Genomic DNA, 16,607 nt, shown 5'->3' with positions numbered 1-16,607 from the left:
TCAGTATAAAATTTTTTTAGAGTGAATTTTGCAAGCAAAAAACACAGAGCATGTTCTCAGTAGGTTATATCTGACTTCTAAATCCCATTCTCTCACCTTAGTTACACAGAATACAAAGCTACTGACCTTTGCAAATATAGCCCGTTCGTTTTTTTCAGCCTTTTGACTAATTAGACAACAGAGGGAGAAATGTAACACAGAAGATAAATCATCCTGGTCATTTTTCAATTTCTTCAACCTCGTGATTTTTCAAAATAAATAGGGTGACCCTGATTGGTACACAATACCTAAGATATAAAGGTGCCACATAAAAAATTATACACACTAGGCCAGAGAAAACGAATTTCATGGCAGTAAAGGCTTTCTAGCTTCACTAATAAAATCCCACTGACCCAAGGCATGCTCCAAGATGTCCTCACCAAGAACCAGGGTCTCTGGCAAATGCTTCATGAGAAAGATCATCAAAAAGATCGCCTGAGTGGTGCCTGGGTGGCTCAATCAGTTGAGCATCCAACTCTTCATTTCAGTTCAGGTCATGATCTCACGGGATTCTCTCTCTCTCTCTCTCTCTCTCTCTCTCTCTCTCTGGCCCTCCCCTACTTGCTTGCACATGTGTGTTCTCTCTCTCTCTCAAAAATAATAAAACTTTTTAAAAAAGATCACCGGATATGCTCAGACCATCTTCTTAATATTTTCATTTCTGCATTCATCATACCACCACGTGCTATCTACAATTTACTAGTTATTTATAGTCTGCAAATCTACTAACTCCTACTCTAGAACATCACTTACGCTGCGTGTTATGGGACAGGGAAATGAAGATGGCTCTGCCTTCAAGGTATTAAAGCCACTTCCATCCTTTTAAATAATACTACAGCCTACTTTTCTCCTCTTCCACTGGTTCCTCTTCCAATGGTCTCCATTGCTTATATTCACCTCCCTCTCGTTCATCACTACCAATCAAAAGCAAACAACATCGAGTCGGGGTAAATTCTCCAGTTAACGCTACTATCGACATCATGTCCTCTGACATGGCTCCACCTCCTCCACCAACAAAAACATTCAGTGAGCTCCTGACAAAGTAAACTTCAGCTCTTACCCCTGCATGCACTGAAGCTACTACTTTTTTTCCTCTAAAAGCACATATCTTCCATACTCCCCACCTCCACTTTATCTTATTCTCATTTTTAGTTCTTTGTACCCTGATTTCTGACCCAACTACTTCTTCCAAAGCAGCTCTCCTAATGATCACCGGTGACTTCCCTAATTATTAATTCCACCCTTCATTCCCTCAAGTCTTAATGTTATTTCGCATCTCTGATCAACTGCTGACCTTTGCTTCCTTTACAAAAATTTGTTTTCAAGTATATGTGTAACCGAGGCCATTGCAGGTTACTGGCTCAAGGTCACCCACAGGTAGCATGTTACAGACATAATTGAAACACAGATATGCCCGTCACCAGAACCCAGGTTCTTAACCACTCCTTTGAACTGCTTTTCAAAAATGAAGCAAAGGCTGTTCCGTGGAAGAACAGTATCTACAAACTTGCTGTTAATAATGCCGTCCTCTGATGCAGGGTTCAACCACCTATGACCTAGATGCCAATCCAGCCCGTTGCCTATTTGTGTAAATAAAGTTTTATTGGAAGCCAGTCATACTCATTCATTGGCCTATTGTCTATGGCTGCTTTCACACTACAATGGCGGGTCTGAATCACTGTGACAGAGATTGAATGGCCCACAGAGTCTAAAATGTTTACTGTCTGGTGCTTTATAGAAAAAGTTTGCCAATCCCTGTTCCAACCATCTGTCTTTTAGGTTCATCACTGGCAACCCTGAGGATGATAATAACGAATTCACCTATCTGCAGTAAGAATTAAGGAAGATGGCATATCTGGAATACTCTAATGGTCAGGCATCCCAAAATATGCACTATGGTCTAATCCAGGCTCTGTACTCCAGCATTTGTTTGGGGCGGGGGGGCGGGGGTGGTGGTGGAACCCCATCCCTACTCTATCTCACTATCATTCCACTTCTTTCTTGCAAGATTTTTGCTCCCCTTGCATACATTCCATCTCCCAACACTCCAAACAAGAGGCAGATGTCTCCTATCACAACCAATCTCAAAGCCTAGTCTGTGAGTTGTTTGTTTCTGTTAACAGCTCCGCCATTCTCCCTTCAACCAGGCTCGGAGCTCTGAAATCGTCTTACAGGTCTCAACTCTTCCCTATTTATTGAAGTCCTATCTATTCAACCAACACAACAGCCTCCAAGTCATTTCCTCTTCAACATTTCTTCTACCTAATCCTATCCCAGTTCCCACTGCCTCTCACCTAACAGCCTCACAGTTCATTTCCCACGGCAATAAGTGTCCTACACATAAATGTCAGACATGGAAAACTATTTCTTAAACAAAGATCTCCTTTTAAGACTGTTCAGTATCGTATTGTTTACCCACTGAGGTAAGTCCTCAGCTTTGCATTCAAATAGATTCCACAATATGATTCCAATCTATACCTCCAAACCAACTTCACACGAAATTTCCTGGGTATTTTCTATGCTTCACATACTACATAAAAGCTCTGAAATTAAAAATATGAGAAACTCAGCTCCTACCCTCAAGAAGCTCAAAATCTAATCAGACAGACATAAAGAAAAACAAAAACAAAAAATATCCCTTACAAAGTAAAGTGTTTTATTTTAATTTTTTTAACGTTTATTTATTTTTGAGACAGAGAGAGACAGAGCATGAATGGGGGAGAGTCAGAGAGAGAGAGAGAGAGAGAGAGAGACAGAATCCGAGACCAGCTCCAGGCTCTGAGCGGTCAGCACAGAGCCCGACGCGGGGCTCGAACTCACGGACTGCAAGATCATGACCCGAGCGGAAGTCGGACGCTTAACCGACTGAGCCACCCAGGTGCCCCCAAAGTAAAGTGTTTTAAGGAAAGGTCTGAACAGGAACGTGTCGAGCACAAAGAGAATGCAAGAACTAATTCTGCCACCAGGGGGCAGAGAGGAGAAGTCTGGGAATGGCTTCGCTATCCTCACAGGAGAGGGATTAAAGAAGCAAGGAGAGAGGAAAAGAAACATAGGATATAGGATGCAGGATGTCTAGCATTTCTCAGCCTTTTCTCTCCAGAGCAGTGATTTTAAACCAGAGGCAATTTTGCCCCACTTGGGGCATCTGGCCATAGCTGAAAACATTTTTGATTGTCACAACTGGGCAAGAGAGGATGCTAGATATTTGTGATGGGTAGGGGAAAAATGATTCTCAACATCCTACAATAAACAGGACAGCCCCCCCTCCCCCCACACACACACAATAAAGAATTATCCAGGGGCACCTAGGTAGCTCAGTGGGTTAGGTGTCTGTCTCTTGATTTCAGTTCAGGTCATGATCTCTCAGTTTGTGAGTTTGAGCCCTGCATCGGGTCCTGTGCTGACAGCATGGAGCCTCCTTGGGATTCTCTGTCTCCCTCTCCCTCTGCCCCTCCCCGTTCGTGTGTGCGCGCACGCACGCTCTCTCTCTCTCTCTCTCTCTCTCTCTCAAAAATAAATAAACATTAAAGGGAAAAAAAGGAGTTATTCAGCCCAAAATGTCAGTAGTGCTGAGGTTGAGCAACCCTGCTCTAGAGTCATAAGGAAAAAAAGTAAAGGAGAGGGTCCAGATGACATAATTGCAGGACACGCTGGAATGCTGACAATACAGACACAGCAAAGGAGAACGAGTTATGCCTGGACGAGCTTGCTCGCCACATCCAAAGGGGAGAATACAAAACTGGGCAGAGGGCAAAGGTGATTAATAAAGGTTCCGCGTCTAAGGCCACACGAACAGGAACAGATCTGGTCGTCAAGCCAAGACAATCAACTGTGAGGGAAGGGAGAAGACCTGGGCAAAGAGGCTGAGGCAGAGGCCATCAGCACTTCCTGCCACACAGCACCCAATTCAATACGCATTTACTGCACAGCTGCTACTAGATGTCAGGAGGGAAACAGCCATAAATAAGTCACAATCCCCGCCTGCGAGAAGGCTGAATTTCAGTGGGGAGAATCAGAGAGGCTGGTAAGTGATTACCATACCAGGGAAATTAAGATACACGCCATAAGAGAAACACACAGGGGTTTGAATACACACATCTTGCAAAACTTTGAGGCAGCCATAAAGAGTAATTTCACTTCACAACCTCTGGCTCTTCCAGTGAAAGAAAAGAATCGGAGGAAAGGAAAGCCCCCATCTTTGTCTGCGAGGCTCCGCGTGTCCGGCATAATTAACAAAATTAGCGATATACAATACGTGTTACTCCAAACAGCCCAAATGCCAACACTAGTCTAACAAGGAAAAGGTAGGACTCTTTCTATAGGGCATTCCCTTAGAGATTTTGCTTTCCATTGAGAGACCCACGAAGAAAATTAGTTCCCATATCCTAGAGTCAATCCTGCACCCCTGACACGCTCTTAGTTATGTTTTGTTTTTTTAAACTTTGGGTGGGTTTTATTTCTCCTGAGATTAGGAAGCCATCCAGAGGACAGCTCTTCAAATATTCCCCTCAGAAGGAGCCTCAAACTCAACATGAGAAAATAGTTAGAGAAATCCCTAATGGTCCAGCCAACATACATTTTTCATAAAGTGATTACCCTCCCGCAGCCTCAGCTTCCTAAGCCTTTCCCCCCTTCTGTAATTGTTTTCCTTGTAGGCCAGGCAACAATTACCACTGCTACAAGACTGAGGAGGTTCACAAGCAATATATTTTACAATACATAAGTGTAGTGTCTCTGATATCTGCTGCTTTTATCACTAATTGCGCCATAAAATGCGCTATTAAAACAGGGACAAACAAGATTGTAAAAATCACATAATGGACCATGACCACTTACAAAAGCCATTCATAAATGTTAACCGTACCACTTATTTTTCTTTAATTTTCCAGTTGTATAATGATTTTTACAAATTTTTACTTCTAGGGGATACCAACAAGAAAAAGAATACATTTGAAAATTCTATGACATACATACTTACCCTTGCATACACTATTTTATAAACTGGCATAGAATTAAAAATTAAGTGGAACATCAGACAATGTGCTATGAACACTGAACTCCTAGGGACATCTACGTGATCTCTTGAAAGAAATTATAAGCATGGCAAATACGTTTAAGCTGTGATTTCTATTCAAACTTCACAACACAGGCCGGGAAGCATGAAAGAAAGCGCAGAAGGGTTTCACAATTCTGACCTACGAAACATACAACAAAGCCAATAAAGCATTTATTTCTTGGGGAAGGACAGAGTGATCAAATATGACTGCCAATTACCAGAGGAAATGGGCCACTGGAACCACCTATAGTAATTCCTGTGTCATCAGCACTCAGTGCTCATTCATGGGCAAATTTTCAAGTTTGTAGATGAGCCTTTCAACCTGTTCATTATTTATCTACGTGTCTACCCATTAAAAAAAAAAAAAATAGCAATCCAGAATGAGAGAGAATGAAAATAACAGCATCTGTGCTACCCACTAACAATTCTAATGAATACTTAGATGCACCCGGGAATTTTAAGTTGTGGCTCAGATGAGATGCTAATACTGTCTCTCAGTTTCACGCAGCCACTACCAGAGACAAGCGAGTTCTAACAGTACCACAGAACATAAATACCACAAACCAAACAGTGGTTAGCCTCTATAAAACTAAAGACAAATAACCAATTAATGAATTCGGATTATTTGTTCTTCTTTTACGTAGGATCATCTCCTGTTAACTCAAGAAGTAGCTGATGCCTTCATGTGAGTATCAGCAGGGAAGGTGTGATCCAGCTTGGGTCCTGGCCAGCACTGGTGCTTGAACAACCTGGCCCTACCTATTCCTGAGTATCCTCTAAAATCCTTATAATGGGCCAACCTTACTAAAATCAGAGCGTGCTTTTCAAACAAAGGAGCAGCCACAATTAGAAACATCTTAATTGTACCTAAATCATGATTTTTTTTTTCTTCCGAGAGGTTAAGAGCCAGTGCTCAATCTTTCAACAGGAAGACTGTCAGAAAACCGAAAGCCAGATTACATGATAAAGGTTCACTCTAATGTCAGAAATGGAAGTCACTTAATTCCGTAGAAATCATTTTAAACTATTTTTTAAATTTTTTTTAATGTTTATTTATTATTGAGACAGAGAGAGAGAAAGAGCATGAGCATGGGAGGGGCAGAGAGGGAGAGAGACGCAGAATCCAAAGCAGGCTCCAGGCTCTGAGCTGTCAGCACAGAGTCCGATATGGGGCTCGAACTCACAGACCATGAGATCACAACCGGAACCAAAGACAGACGCTCAACCGACTGAGCCACCCGGGCACCCCTCATTTTAAACTATTTTAAGTGGTGAGAATAACTTCCTTTTTCAAAGTGCCAAATACATGAAGTGTGCTAAAACAAGGCTGGATAGGCCTAAATAAAAACCAGAAGCTTATTCGTCATCCATGTCTTCTCCCCAAAGTTACTGCATAAGACCTGCCAAAACTGTGCTATGAAGTGAAGTTGAATGGGAGTCTACACACATGGGCCCACATACCACACTTACTTTGTCAGATGCCTCGGAAGCCAAGAGGTTAGTTGCAAGAGTCTGGAGCTTATGATGGGCCATGTTTTTAAGAGCAGCAAGACTACGCCGGGTCATAGCCTGCTTGAGGTTGATGGCTGGGTGACTAAGTGAGTCAGCCGCAGCGGGAACTGCTTCATCACAGGCATTTAGTATCTCTACGGCGGTTATCCCCATCACGCAGCGATCCAACGCGCCTGGAAGACGTAGACATTCACCATCAGCACACGACACTATAAACGCTTCAAACGGTTTTTTAAGGAAAGAAAATGCATAGACGTTTTCCATGTGGGAATATTTTTATCGGTGCCTCTCAGAAACATTTTCTTGTACTTTCCTCCTCGAGGGACCTTCCACATGGCATTACCTTAACCGTTTCTTCTCCTGTAATGAATGCCCCGACCACAACTTCCCAATATAGTCAAGTTCAGAGCCAATACCTTCAACACCTTCTCCCCAGGCTTTTTCCACGGTCTTCCTGATACTCCACACCATTACTCTACTACAAATACCAATTTCTATGACTTCAGCTTCCTCTAAGCTGTCTATCCATTTTAAACAAAAGAACTAAATTTTGCTATTCTTCTCATGTTTTCTACTTTAATAATTCCTGGAACTTCTCTTTCTCTGGCAAACATCCACAAAACGGGGAAAAACTATGACTTCCCATTTTGTCTGATGTCTTGACTCTTACGGTTCACACCCGATCAAAAGTTCCTCTGTGTGTTTGTGAAAATAAATACTAGTCCAACTTGTAACCACTTCTTCACTTGGCCATTCTTTCCATTCATCTCCATCTATGCACTTTGTGTCTCAGAGCACAACTCCATCCTATAAAGCAGACAGCTTTTCTGTATACCGTTTTGTACAGCACATAGCATCAGGCCAGGCAGACAAGAGTTTCATTGCATGGATTTGTATATAATCTTCTGGAGACTATAATAATGACAGTGAAATGATGATGAAGTTTATTTGGATTCACTGGGCATTCCTCTAGAGTCTTCTAAAAGAGACAAATCAATTTCGAAAAATAACAATAGCGAACACCCAGAAACTTAAATGTCAGCAAAATACAAGATTGCTACTATGTTTTTGAGCTGGTACCCAAACACCCAAACACAGATTCTAGTCCCAGTGTTGAGTATTTATATACATGCCGCTTAAGTTTGCACCTCCTGGCCTAAAGAGCTTAACTTCTGACTCACTGTCCCCTTTCCATTAGCAGTCCTGGAATTAATTCTTGGTGATTCTAGTATTAACAGAAATCAGTGTTTTACTAGCCAATTCACTGAGCCTTAACCAATACATTTTGAAAGGCAAAGCACAAGAAGGAATTGTCACCTGAAACTTTTTGTGTATGTGTGAAATGGAGAGTGTGTATATTCTAACAAGATTTAGAAGTTCAAAAATGCTTGAAAATCACCAGCACATATGATTTTTCCACACATCCCAATCTCTTGGCTGAGTTCCTCTACTCCAATAAACTGTGTCCTACACTCTACCACAGCCAATGGTCATATTCTAATCTTATTACCAATAAATAAATCCCAACGTGATCCCAATTTCAAAAATGTCACTCTCTGATAGTAGCTCCCATTCTTCATTTCAACCCTCTGATCCAATGATTCCTTGTTCAGCACTGATGCCAACAATTCCATTAACCTCGCACACTTGCACTGTCTCTCACTTCTCTCTATCCCGTAAAGTAAAATTCCATCGCCCATCCACATAACCACAGCTCTGTCCTCATCTTGCCTCCTTGGACTAACTGAGCAAACTCCAACATTGACTAAATCCAACTTTCCACCTACTCTACACCTGTACAATGACGACAGATATGAATGGAAAACGTGCTGAAAGACTCCCTTGAAATTCACAATCACTGATCTCAAGGGGCTCTCAATAGTGACCACATTTCCACAGATCTTTCATTTTCCCAGTTAATTATTTCAGACCTTTCACTCCTCTCATCTCTAACACTCCATTTCCTGCCCTCAGCTGGGCAAAAAAGTTTTGTTTCCCATTTCATTTACAAAGAAGCAATTACGAATTAAGTTCTACCAGCTCCCACCACCGTATCTCCACTCACATTGCACTATAATTGCCACATGAACTATCCAGACTCCTACCTAACACACTTGTAGCTCAAACTCCATCCCTGTCTTGTCTGCCCATGGACATCATTTCAGCAATCCTCCCTTTTCCCTTCATCTATTTTCCCCACCTACTAGATCATTCCTACCAGCATATAAGCATGCAATTATTTCACCTGTTTAAACACACACACACACACACACACACACACACACACACACACACACACGACCCAATACCCTTCTCCAGCTGGTATCCCATTTTTTATAATCATCCTCCAAAGAGCTGTCTATCTTTGCTACCTCCAAAGTCTCCTCCTCCCATTTTCCTTTGAACTTAGTCAAATCACATTTCACCCAAAACATGCACACAACCTATTCTCCATGTTGCTACAGCCAATATTCAGTTCTCAGTCCTCATTTGACTATCATTTACTATCAGCAGGTCTTGTTCTTCCTCTCTAGTCCTTGAAACACATTTTTTCATTTGGTTTCTAGGCAACAACACTCCTCATTTTCTTCTTCCTCCTGACAAGTCCATTTTAGTCTCCTTTGCTGGTTTCTTCCACATCACAGAAATATATCTAAACCCTGGAGGGACCCAATCATTATCTACCCGAATCCTCTTGGTGGTACATCCAGTGTTATGACTGAATATCATCCATATGCTAAGAACTCTCAAATTTACATCAACCACTCTGATATCCCTAACTTGAAGTCTTGACTCATTTATACAATTTACTAATCAACATCTCTACTTGAATGTCTAATATTCAACTTAATATAAAAGTAATTCTTGGTCTTTCCAAAATCTACTCTTCCCATTGTCTTCTCAATGTCTAAAAATGAATTCCATCCTTTTGAGTTGCTCATGATCAAAACCTTGGAATAACCTTTAACTCAACCCATTCTTTTAAGCCCCTCATCCAACTATCAGCAAACCCTGTTAGCTCTCCCTTCAAAATATACCCAGAATTCAACCACTTCTCACCAACTCCACTGCTATCGCTCTGGTGTAACAATCCATCATCTTTTATTGTTTACAGGCAATGGCATACAAGCTAATCTCCCTGCTTCCACCCTTGAACCACCTTCAGGCTATTCTTGAAAAAAGGCAAGAAAATTTAATAGTGAGCACAAAATCTAAATCAATTAAAACCAACTCAGAACTGACACAAATTTTCAAAATAGCAAAGACAGTAAAAGTTATTGCAATTTGTATTCTAGATGTTCAAAAAGTTTGAACAAAGAGACACGTTAGACAACAAAAGACCAAAATTAAACTCGTAGAGATGAAAACTATACTAGATGGGAATAATGGCAGATTAGACATTGCAGAAAAAAGACTAATAAACCTGAAGACCTAGAATAGAAACTATATTAAAATAAAACACCGAGTAAAAATAATTTTAAAAATGAAAAGACAATGTGCAAGCTGTGGGAAATTTCAAGTAGGCTAGTAAACATATAGCTGGAGTCTCTAAAGAGAGAAAAGAGGGAAGGATCGAAAACATATTTGAATAAATAATGGCCAAAAAAGTTTAAAAATCCACTGAAAACCACACACCCACATATCCAAGAAGGATGACAAACCCTCAGCGCAAGAAATATGAAGAAAACTATAACCCAACTGCTCAAAATCAATAATAAAGAGAAAAATTTTAAAGCAGTTGGGAAAAAACTGACATAGCACTTATAGGGGAACAAAGTTAAAGGTGACAGCAGATTTCTCATTGGAAATAATGCAAGCAAGAAGGCAGTGGAGTGTTAAAAGGAAAAACAAAAAACAAAAAAGAGCTGTCAACCTAGAATTCTACAACCAGAAAAAAAGATCTTAAAAACGAAGATGAAACAAAGAGTTTTTCAGACACACAGAAGCTGAAAGAATTCATCGCCCATAGACCTGCACTACAAGGAATAAATATTAGGCAAAAGGAACATGATTCCAGATAGAAACCTGGAGCTACACAAAGCAGCAAAGCACAACAGAATGATAACCACACGGGTAAATATTCAAGACTTTGTTTTTATTATTCACATTTCCTTAAAAGAGACTATTTAAAGAAATAAGCAGGGGCGCCTGGGTGGCTCAGTCGGTTAAACGGCCGACTTCGGCTCAGGTCACGATCTCGCGGTCCGTGAGTTCGAGCCCCGCGTCGGGCTCTGTGCTGATGGCTCAGAGCCTGGAGCCTGTTTCGGATTCTGTGTCTCCCTCTCTCTCTGCCCCTCCCGTGTTCATGCTCTGTCTCTCTCTGTCTCAAAAATAAATAAGTGTTAAAATTAAAAAAAAAATTAATAAAAATAAAAAAATAAAGAAATAAGCAAATAGAAATAATATTCCAAATGAGTGAAAACCATAAGCAACAATATATATGATATAAAAGATAGAGTGGTAGACAGTGACCCAATTATACTTGAACAGAATATTCTTCTTTTTCTTTTAATGTTTATTTACTTATTTTGAGAGAGAGAGAGAGCAAGCAGGAAAGGGGCAGACAGACAGGGAGAGAGACAGAATCCCAAGCAGGTTCCATGCTGCCAGCACAGAGCCCAGTGCAGGCCTTGAACCCACAAACCAAACTGTGAGATCATGACCTGAGCCGACGCCAAGAGGTGGACACTTAACCAACTGAGCCACCCAGGAGGCTCTAGAACTATTTTTAAATATAAAGCAACTGGTCTGTGTAAAATAAAGGAGATAAACACAAAGGTAGGAGTGTGCCACATTGTGAAGAACCTTGATTTAAAGGCTACAGGAAATAAATTATATGTTTTGTATTTTTTCATTAAGACAGTGCATTATCCAAGTGTTGTTGTTGTTGTTGTTTTATTTCCTAAGATTTATTGGCCAGCAGAGTACGGGATGGATTAGAAAGTAGAAAAAGAAGACAGGAAAACCAATAAAGCTAGCATATGTGTAACAAAATACAGCCCTAAGTTAGAATAATACAATGGAAACAAAAAAGGAAGCTGAGGGGTACCTAATGGGAAGGACAGCAATCAAGGACAATTGTCCAGAGGGCTCATGGGGGGGTGGGGGAATGGTAGCAAAAACAGCCATATTTCCACTGTAACAACCTCTTTCTTCAAAATTCCAGAGTACACCATCCAAAGGAAGAAAAGAAACTCTGATTATACTTAGCTTTACCAAGATTTTAGAAAGATGCCATTTTTTTCTTAACCATTTCATTCTTTGGGTCTTTGCCTGTCCAGTTGTATCTTTTGTAACAGAATGAAAAACAAAACTGTAGGAGATATAGAAAAGTTGATGGTGCTATGCCACATGTTGTGAAATGTAAAATCTAATCTCTACTGTATTAAATACTGCAGGCAAATAGTCAAAATGTGAAAAAAAATACTTGCTACCAAACTTTTCTACTAATAACAAAAGATTGGGCTGAAGTACCACCTCCTGATTCTCTTTGGTAATTTTGGTAACAAGACAAAACTATCAATTTAAAGAAATGAAAATATTAAAAGGAAAATATTTATAAAAATTACAGACTAAACTGCATAAATTTATTATAAACCCATTAGAGATACCATAAACTCACCAACAGGCAAATGTTTTGCATAGGAAGTTTACATAACAGAAGTACACATTACCAATGAATTTAAGAAAATTTATGCCATCTTATAATAAAATTGACAATTTTATGTAAATAAATAAATTTAGTAATTTAAAAACTAGTCTGAAGCAAGAACAGCACATACACTAAGGCTTTACTTGTGTGAAAAATCTGATTCTTTGACACCTATGTTTTTGGTTATCCAAGCTTTACATATGTTTTTCAATAGACACGAATATACATCAGTTCCTAATTCTCTGCTATCTTTTATTAGATAATTAAGTTTTTTTAAGTGATTTTAATGCATATTTGATAAAGTAAACGCAAAAAACAGGAATATTTCAGAAAACTCATAGAGAAAATAAATACAAAGAAAAAAGATAACAGAACAAAGTAAACTGACGTGACTCCTACGCTAACTTCTAACATTTGGCAAGCACTGCTGGCATTTGCATCTGAACGAGAACCCCAATAACTGTCCCCGCGGAAAGAGGTATATGACGTGAGAATCACTTTGTTATGTAACAAAGACGATCAAGTGGTAACTGGTAACTGTCAGAGAAGAAGATCTTGTAAAATCAGTCATTACTTACAGCCTCCGCTGCCTCCCAGACAGGATTCTGACCTTGTCAAGGGCCTGTGGGGTTGACATGACACACCCCCTGGGAACACCACATGTGAAGAACGACAGAGTTGGTCCCTGACGCGCACAAACAGCTCCAGGCAGAAGCAGCCGCCATCTAGGTCAGCGGGCCACCTTTCCTAAGTTCCTAGGTAGAAGCCAAGAGGTCCAGCTGGCCAAATCGTGTTGCCAGTCATTTGGCTAATTTTCTAACTATCCAGAGATGTGGAAGTAAAATGATTTCGCCAGCCTTCACATCACCATGACCTGTTATTGCACATAATGAAGACGGCACAAGTAAAGAACAAAAGACTCCGGACGTCTGTCGTTCTAGTGAAATTTTAATTTACTAGCTTCAACTTCATGTCATTAGGAAATAAAATACTAGAAATAAAAAGTACCCATTTGGAGGGAAAAACAACTAAAAGCAAATGCTGCATAGAAGTATAAAGACATTTTTAAAAGGTTTAAAGCTAGAAAGATTAGTAAAATTCAAAACAGCCGACACAAAATTGCACACTACGTACGAGGAGTTTTAGTGTGATATAGCTTCACTGCTAAAAATACATCCCCAAAATGCTAAGAAGAGGGGATAAACTATCTCATCGGAGTTTAAATACATCTCATCCATCAAACCTTGGCCGAATCTGATTTATTTGGCTTCATTTTTTATTTATTTAATAAATAAATAAATTTAATAAATAAATAATGCCAATACCTTCAGGATGTGCCATACTGACTCCCTAGGGACCTTTATATCACTAGCTAAAGCCTGAGCAGCAAGGAGGAAAAAGAAATGTATACCTCCTATTATGGTTAAATCCAAAATAAATTCTGCCTCTTTATCTTTTAAGAATGCCACATTGACTGACTGTTTCCCTAAATCCTCTTGAAGGTAAGATAATTATGAAGTTTCCACATTATATATTGTGTTTAATCTAACGTGGGCTTAATTATACTAAACTGGTTGTAAAAAAAAACTTCCTCCAGTATACCTATAGTTACGGGCTACCTGTCATCTCTTTCTGGGAAAATTACCGGAAAAGTTACTATGCCTTTCAGTAACATCTTATTTGTAACAAGTATGAAATTAAAGAATCTGAAGAATTTCATACTTGTTACAAATATATTTAAAATATCTGACGTATTCTGGTATCAATTATTTAAGTATCTGAAAAATTCGGAAAATTAAATTCTTTTCCTTTATAATAATTTTTAAAAGTCCTATACGAGTTTACCACACTCTTGCATTTGTGCTATATCAATTGTTAATTTAATATTTACAGTATTTTAAAATAGTGTTTTCTGGACGTCAATGCTACAAGAACTTAGTCTCTTTAATATTAATTCTCAAAGTATTTCTGAATGGAGGTAAGATCACATTCCCAAGTTCAACAAAGTAACAAGGAAAGCAGCTTGTTTGTTAAATAACATTAATAGCAAATATAAACACGTGCATGCATGCACACATAAATCCCAAGTACACAAACATTCATATACACACATTTAGATTCTGTCTACTATACGCTAGGTAAATGTTACCTCATTTTATTCTCCCAGAAATACTATAAAATAGGAACTATTATGATCTTCGTTTTACTGAGACAAAAGTCCAGTAAAGTGCAGCAGATCACATTATTAGCAAATGGTCAATCCTAAATTCAAACCAAGCAGTCTGACTCCAAGCCCAACACAAACCTGGCAAACTTCGTTTCTGGGGCAGACAAAACCAGAAAGCATGAAACAGTGCTTCTCAGCAGATAGGATGTAACAAAAAGGAATACAAAGACACAAAGTTACATACGTAGTATGCCAGCAATTCTGTCTCCAAAAATGCATGGAAACAAGGCCAGAAAGAAATGTGCCAAAATGTCAACACTGACCACTCAGCAATGAGATCTGAGCTCATCTCTCTTCTTTTCCACTACGTTGGAGCTTTTGATTTTTGACAGAAAGTATGACCCTCTTTTACAATCAGAGAAGAAAGAGAAAAGTAAATGCGAAAGCAAAGAAGTCGGACACTCTTCAAGAATGCTCCCTCTTTGCCAAGATAGCCTGGGCGCTACACGTAAAGACAAGGACTGTAAATAAAAGACTGCTGAGTACTTGGTACTTGTTACAGAAAGACTCAACAGAACTCCCTACTGCCCCAGTAGGAGCACAAATATGGATACAGCCTACTTTGGAAAAGGACTATTTAAAACAAAGAAAGGGGAAGAAAACAAAACCGATTGGTTGAAGTAGTATATAGTACACAACTAGGTATATAAAGAAAGCCTTTAATTACTGATAGCTCATGATTTAAAGTAGCAAAAGTGGAATCAAATGTGTTTTTAAGGCCTACAGCAGTAAGCATTTAGTTACACACTTGAAAATTTCCCAAGGAAAACCATAAGATTCTGTGTATAAACATCATATATAATCGTGTGTACTTGTAAGCTACACATTACTTGTTCTATATTATGCCTCACACATAAATTTTCTGAAACTTGAAATCTTAAGTGAGAGATCTTGAAACGTTCGTTTCAATCACCTCCCATAACGAACAGTTTCATACTGCTTTTCTGCCGTTTCAATAAGAGAATTTTATCTTTTTCCACGGTTTCCGAACTCGATACAAAAATGGTCCCTTAATCTTGGTCACAATTTACCTCATGAACTGTACAGAAATCACTTATTTACTTGTCTGTATGTCTGTCCTAATCTGTACATCGTCTTCAATTACATTCCTTCAAAGATCCGTGAACTCCTCTGCAAGTATTTGGCACAGCACAACAAACAAGAGGGCATTTAAACAGTTCCTTGTTTAAACAGTTTAAACTGTTTAAACAGTTGATAATCATGAGAACACTTAGAAAAAGCAGTGACCGGAAGTAAACGGGGCAACTTTTTTTTTTTTTTTTTTTACATTTCAGGGCTTTTTCCCTCATATAGAAGATTTTTTAATTTCCAGGAAATCAAAGACACCCATTGGATTTTCCAGTCTATCTCTTCACATTTGTGCTTACCAGTGTCCATTTGCCAGACGTACACCGAGCCATCTGAACATCCCACTACTAGGTAATCATCAGAAGGCCTCCACTTGATTACTTGAACAGGGAACAGATGACGAGATGCCAGCATAATGCATTTTTTCTCTCGCAGACTTAGGAGTCCTACTGAGTGGTCACTGGCTACAGAGCAGATACAGTGCTGCACTCTTGCCTAAAAAAGAATATACCTTCATTACACTTAGATTAAATTCAGGATAAAATGATCTTGTCCTCCAAAACTTAAACCAAAAGTAATTATCCATTCACCACCGCTGAAAACCAACCACAATATTAGGTTGTGTTGAAAAGCGTGTTCCTTCACATTATACATAAAACACCCAGATCAGTCGTGACAACACTTTAAAAAAAAAAGAAAAATTGCTAAATTAATCCTAGATTAAAGATGGGAAGAGATGCCTTGGAAAATCTCCTGTTCAAATGTGAAGATGACCTTAACTAAAATGATTGCTGTACAGGCGCGGGGAAAGCTGGAAAAAAAATTGATCTGTTATTATGCGTTCTCTTTCCACACTGTGAACTTTCCTTTGTTAGCTGCTGGAGCAGGCTCTCTGCAGTGCTTCTTTCTGTGTGTGACTCTGTCATTTTAGACCCATGTTCTTCCCTGCTCCTTTGCTCGAAAACAATACCCTCCCGGTCCCTCTGCCACAAGAATTCCTTTCAAGAGCCACAGATGTTTTGTATTTTCCG

At 39.4% G+C, this 16,607-nt stretch overlaps 1 protein-coding gene across 5 annotated transcripts in view; it reads right to left on the bottom strand.

The window, feature by feature from the left end:
• Window positions 1-16,607, bottom strand: part of WDR7 (WD repeat domain 7) — a 353,450-nt gene that overhangs the window by 268,686 nt on the left and 68,157 nt on the right. For all 5 annotated transcript variants that reach the window (XM_060613943.3, XM_060613948.3, XM_060613944.3 and 2 more), the window contains 2 exons: window positions 15,876-16,071; window positions 6,566-6,780 (listed from right to left, as the gene is read on the bottom strand). In XM_060613943.3, coding sequence (XP_060469926.1) covers window positions 6,566-6,780; window positions 15,876-16,071 — 411 coding nt within the window. The remainder of the gene's footprint in view (window positions 1-6,565; window positions 6,781-15,875; window positions 16,072-16,607) is intronic.

The sequence above is a fragment of the Panthera onca genome, chromosome D3 (genome assembly GCF_046562875.1).
Source record: "Panthera onca isolate mPanOnc1 chromosome D3, mPanOnc1 haplotype 2, whole genome shotgun sequence".
NCBI lineage: Eukaryota > Metazoa > Chordata > Mammalia > Carnivora > Felidae > Panthera > Panthera onca.
The sequence above is the reverse complement of the archived record's forward strand: the minus strand, read 5'-3'. Positions and strand labels throughout refer to the sequence as shown.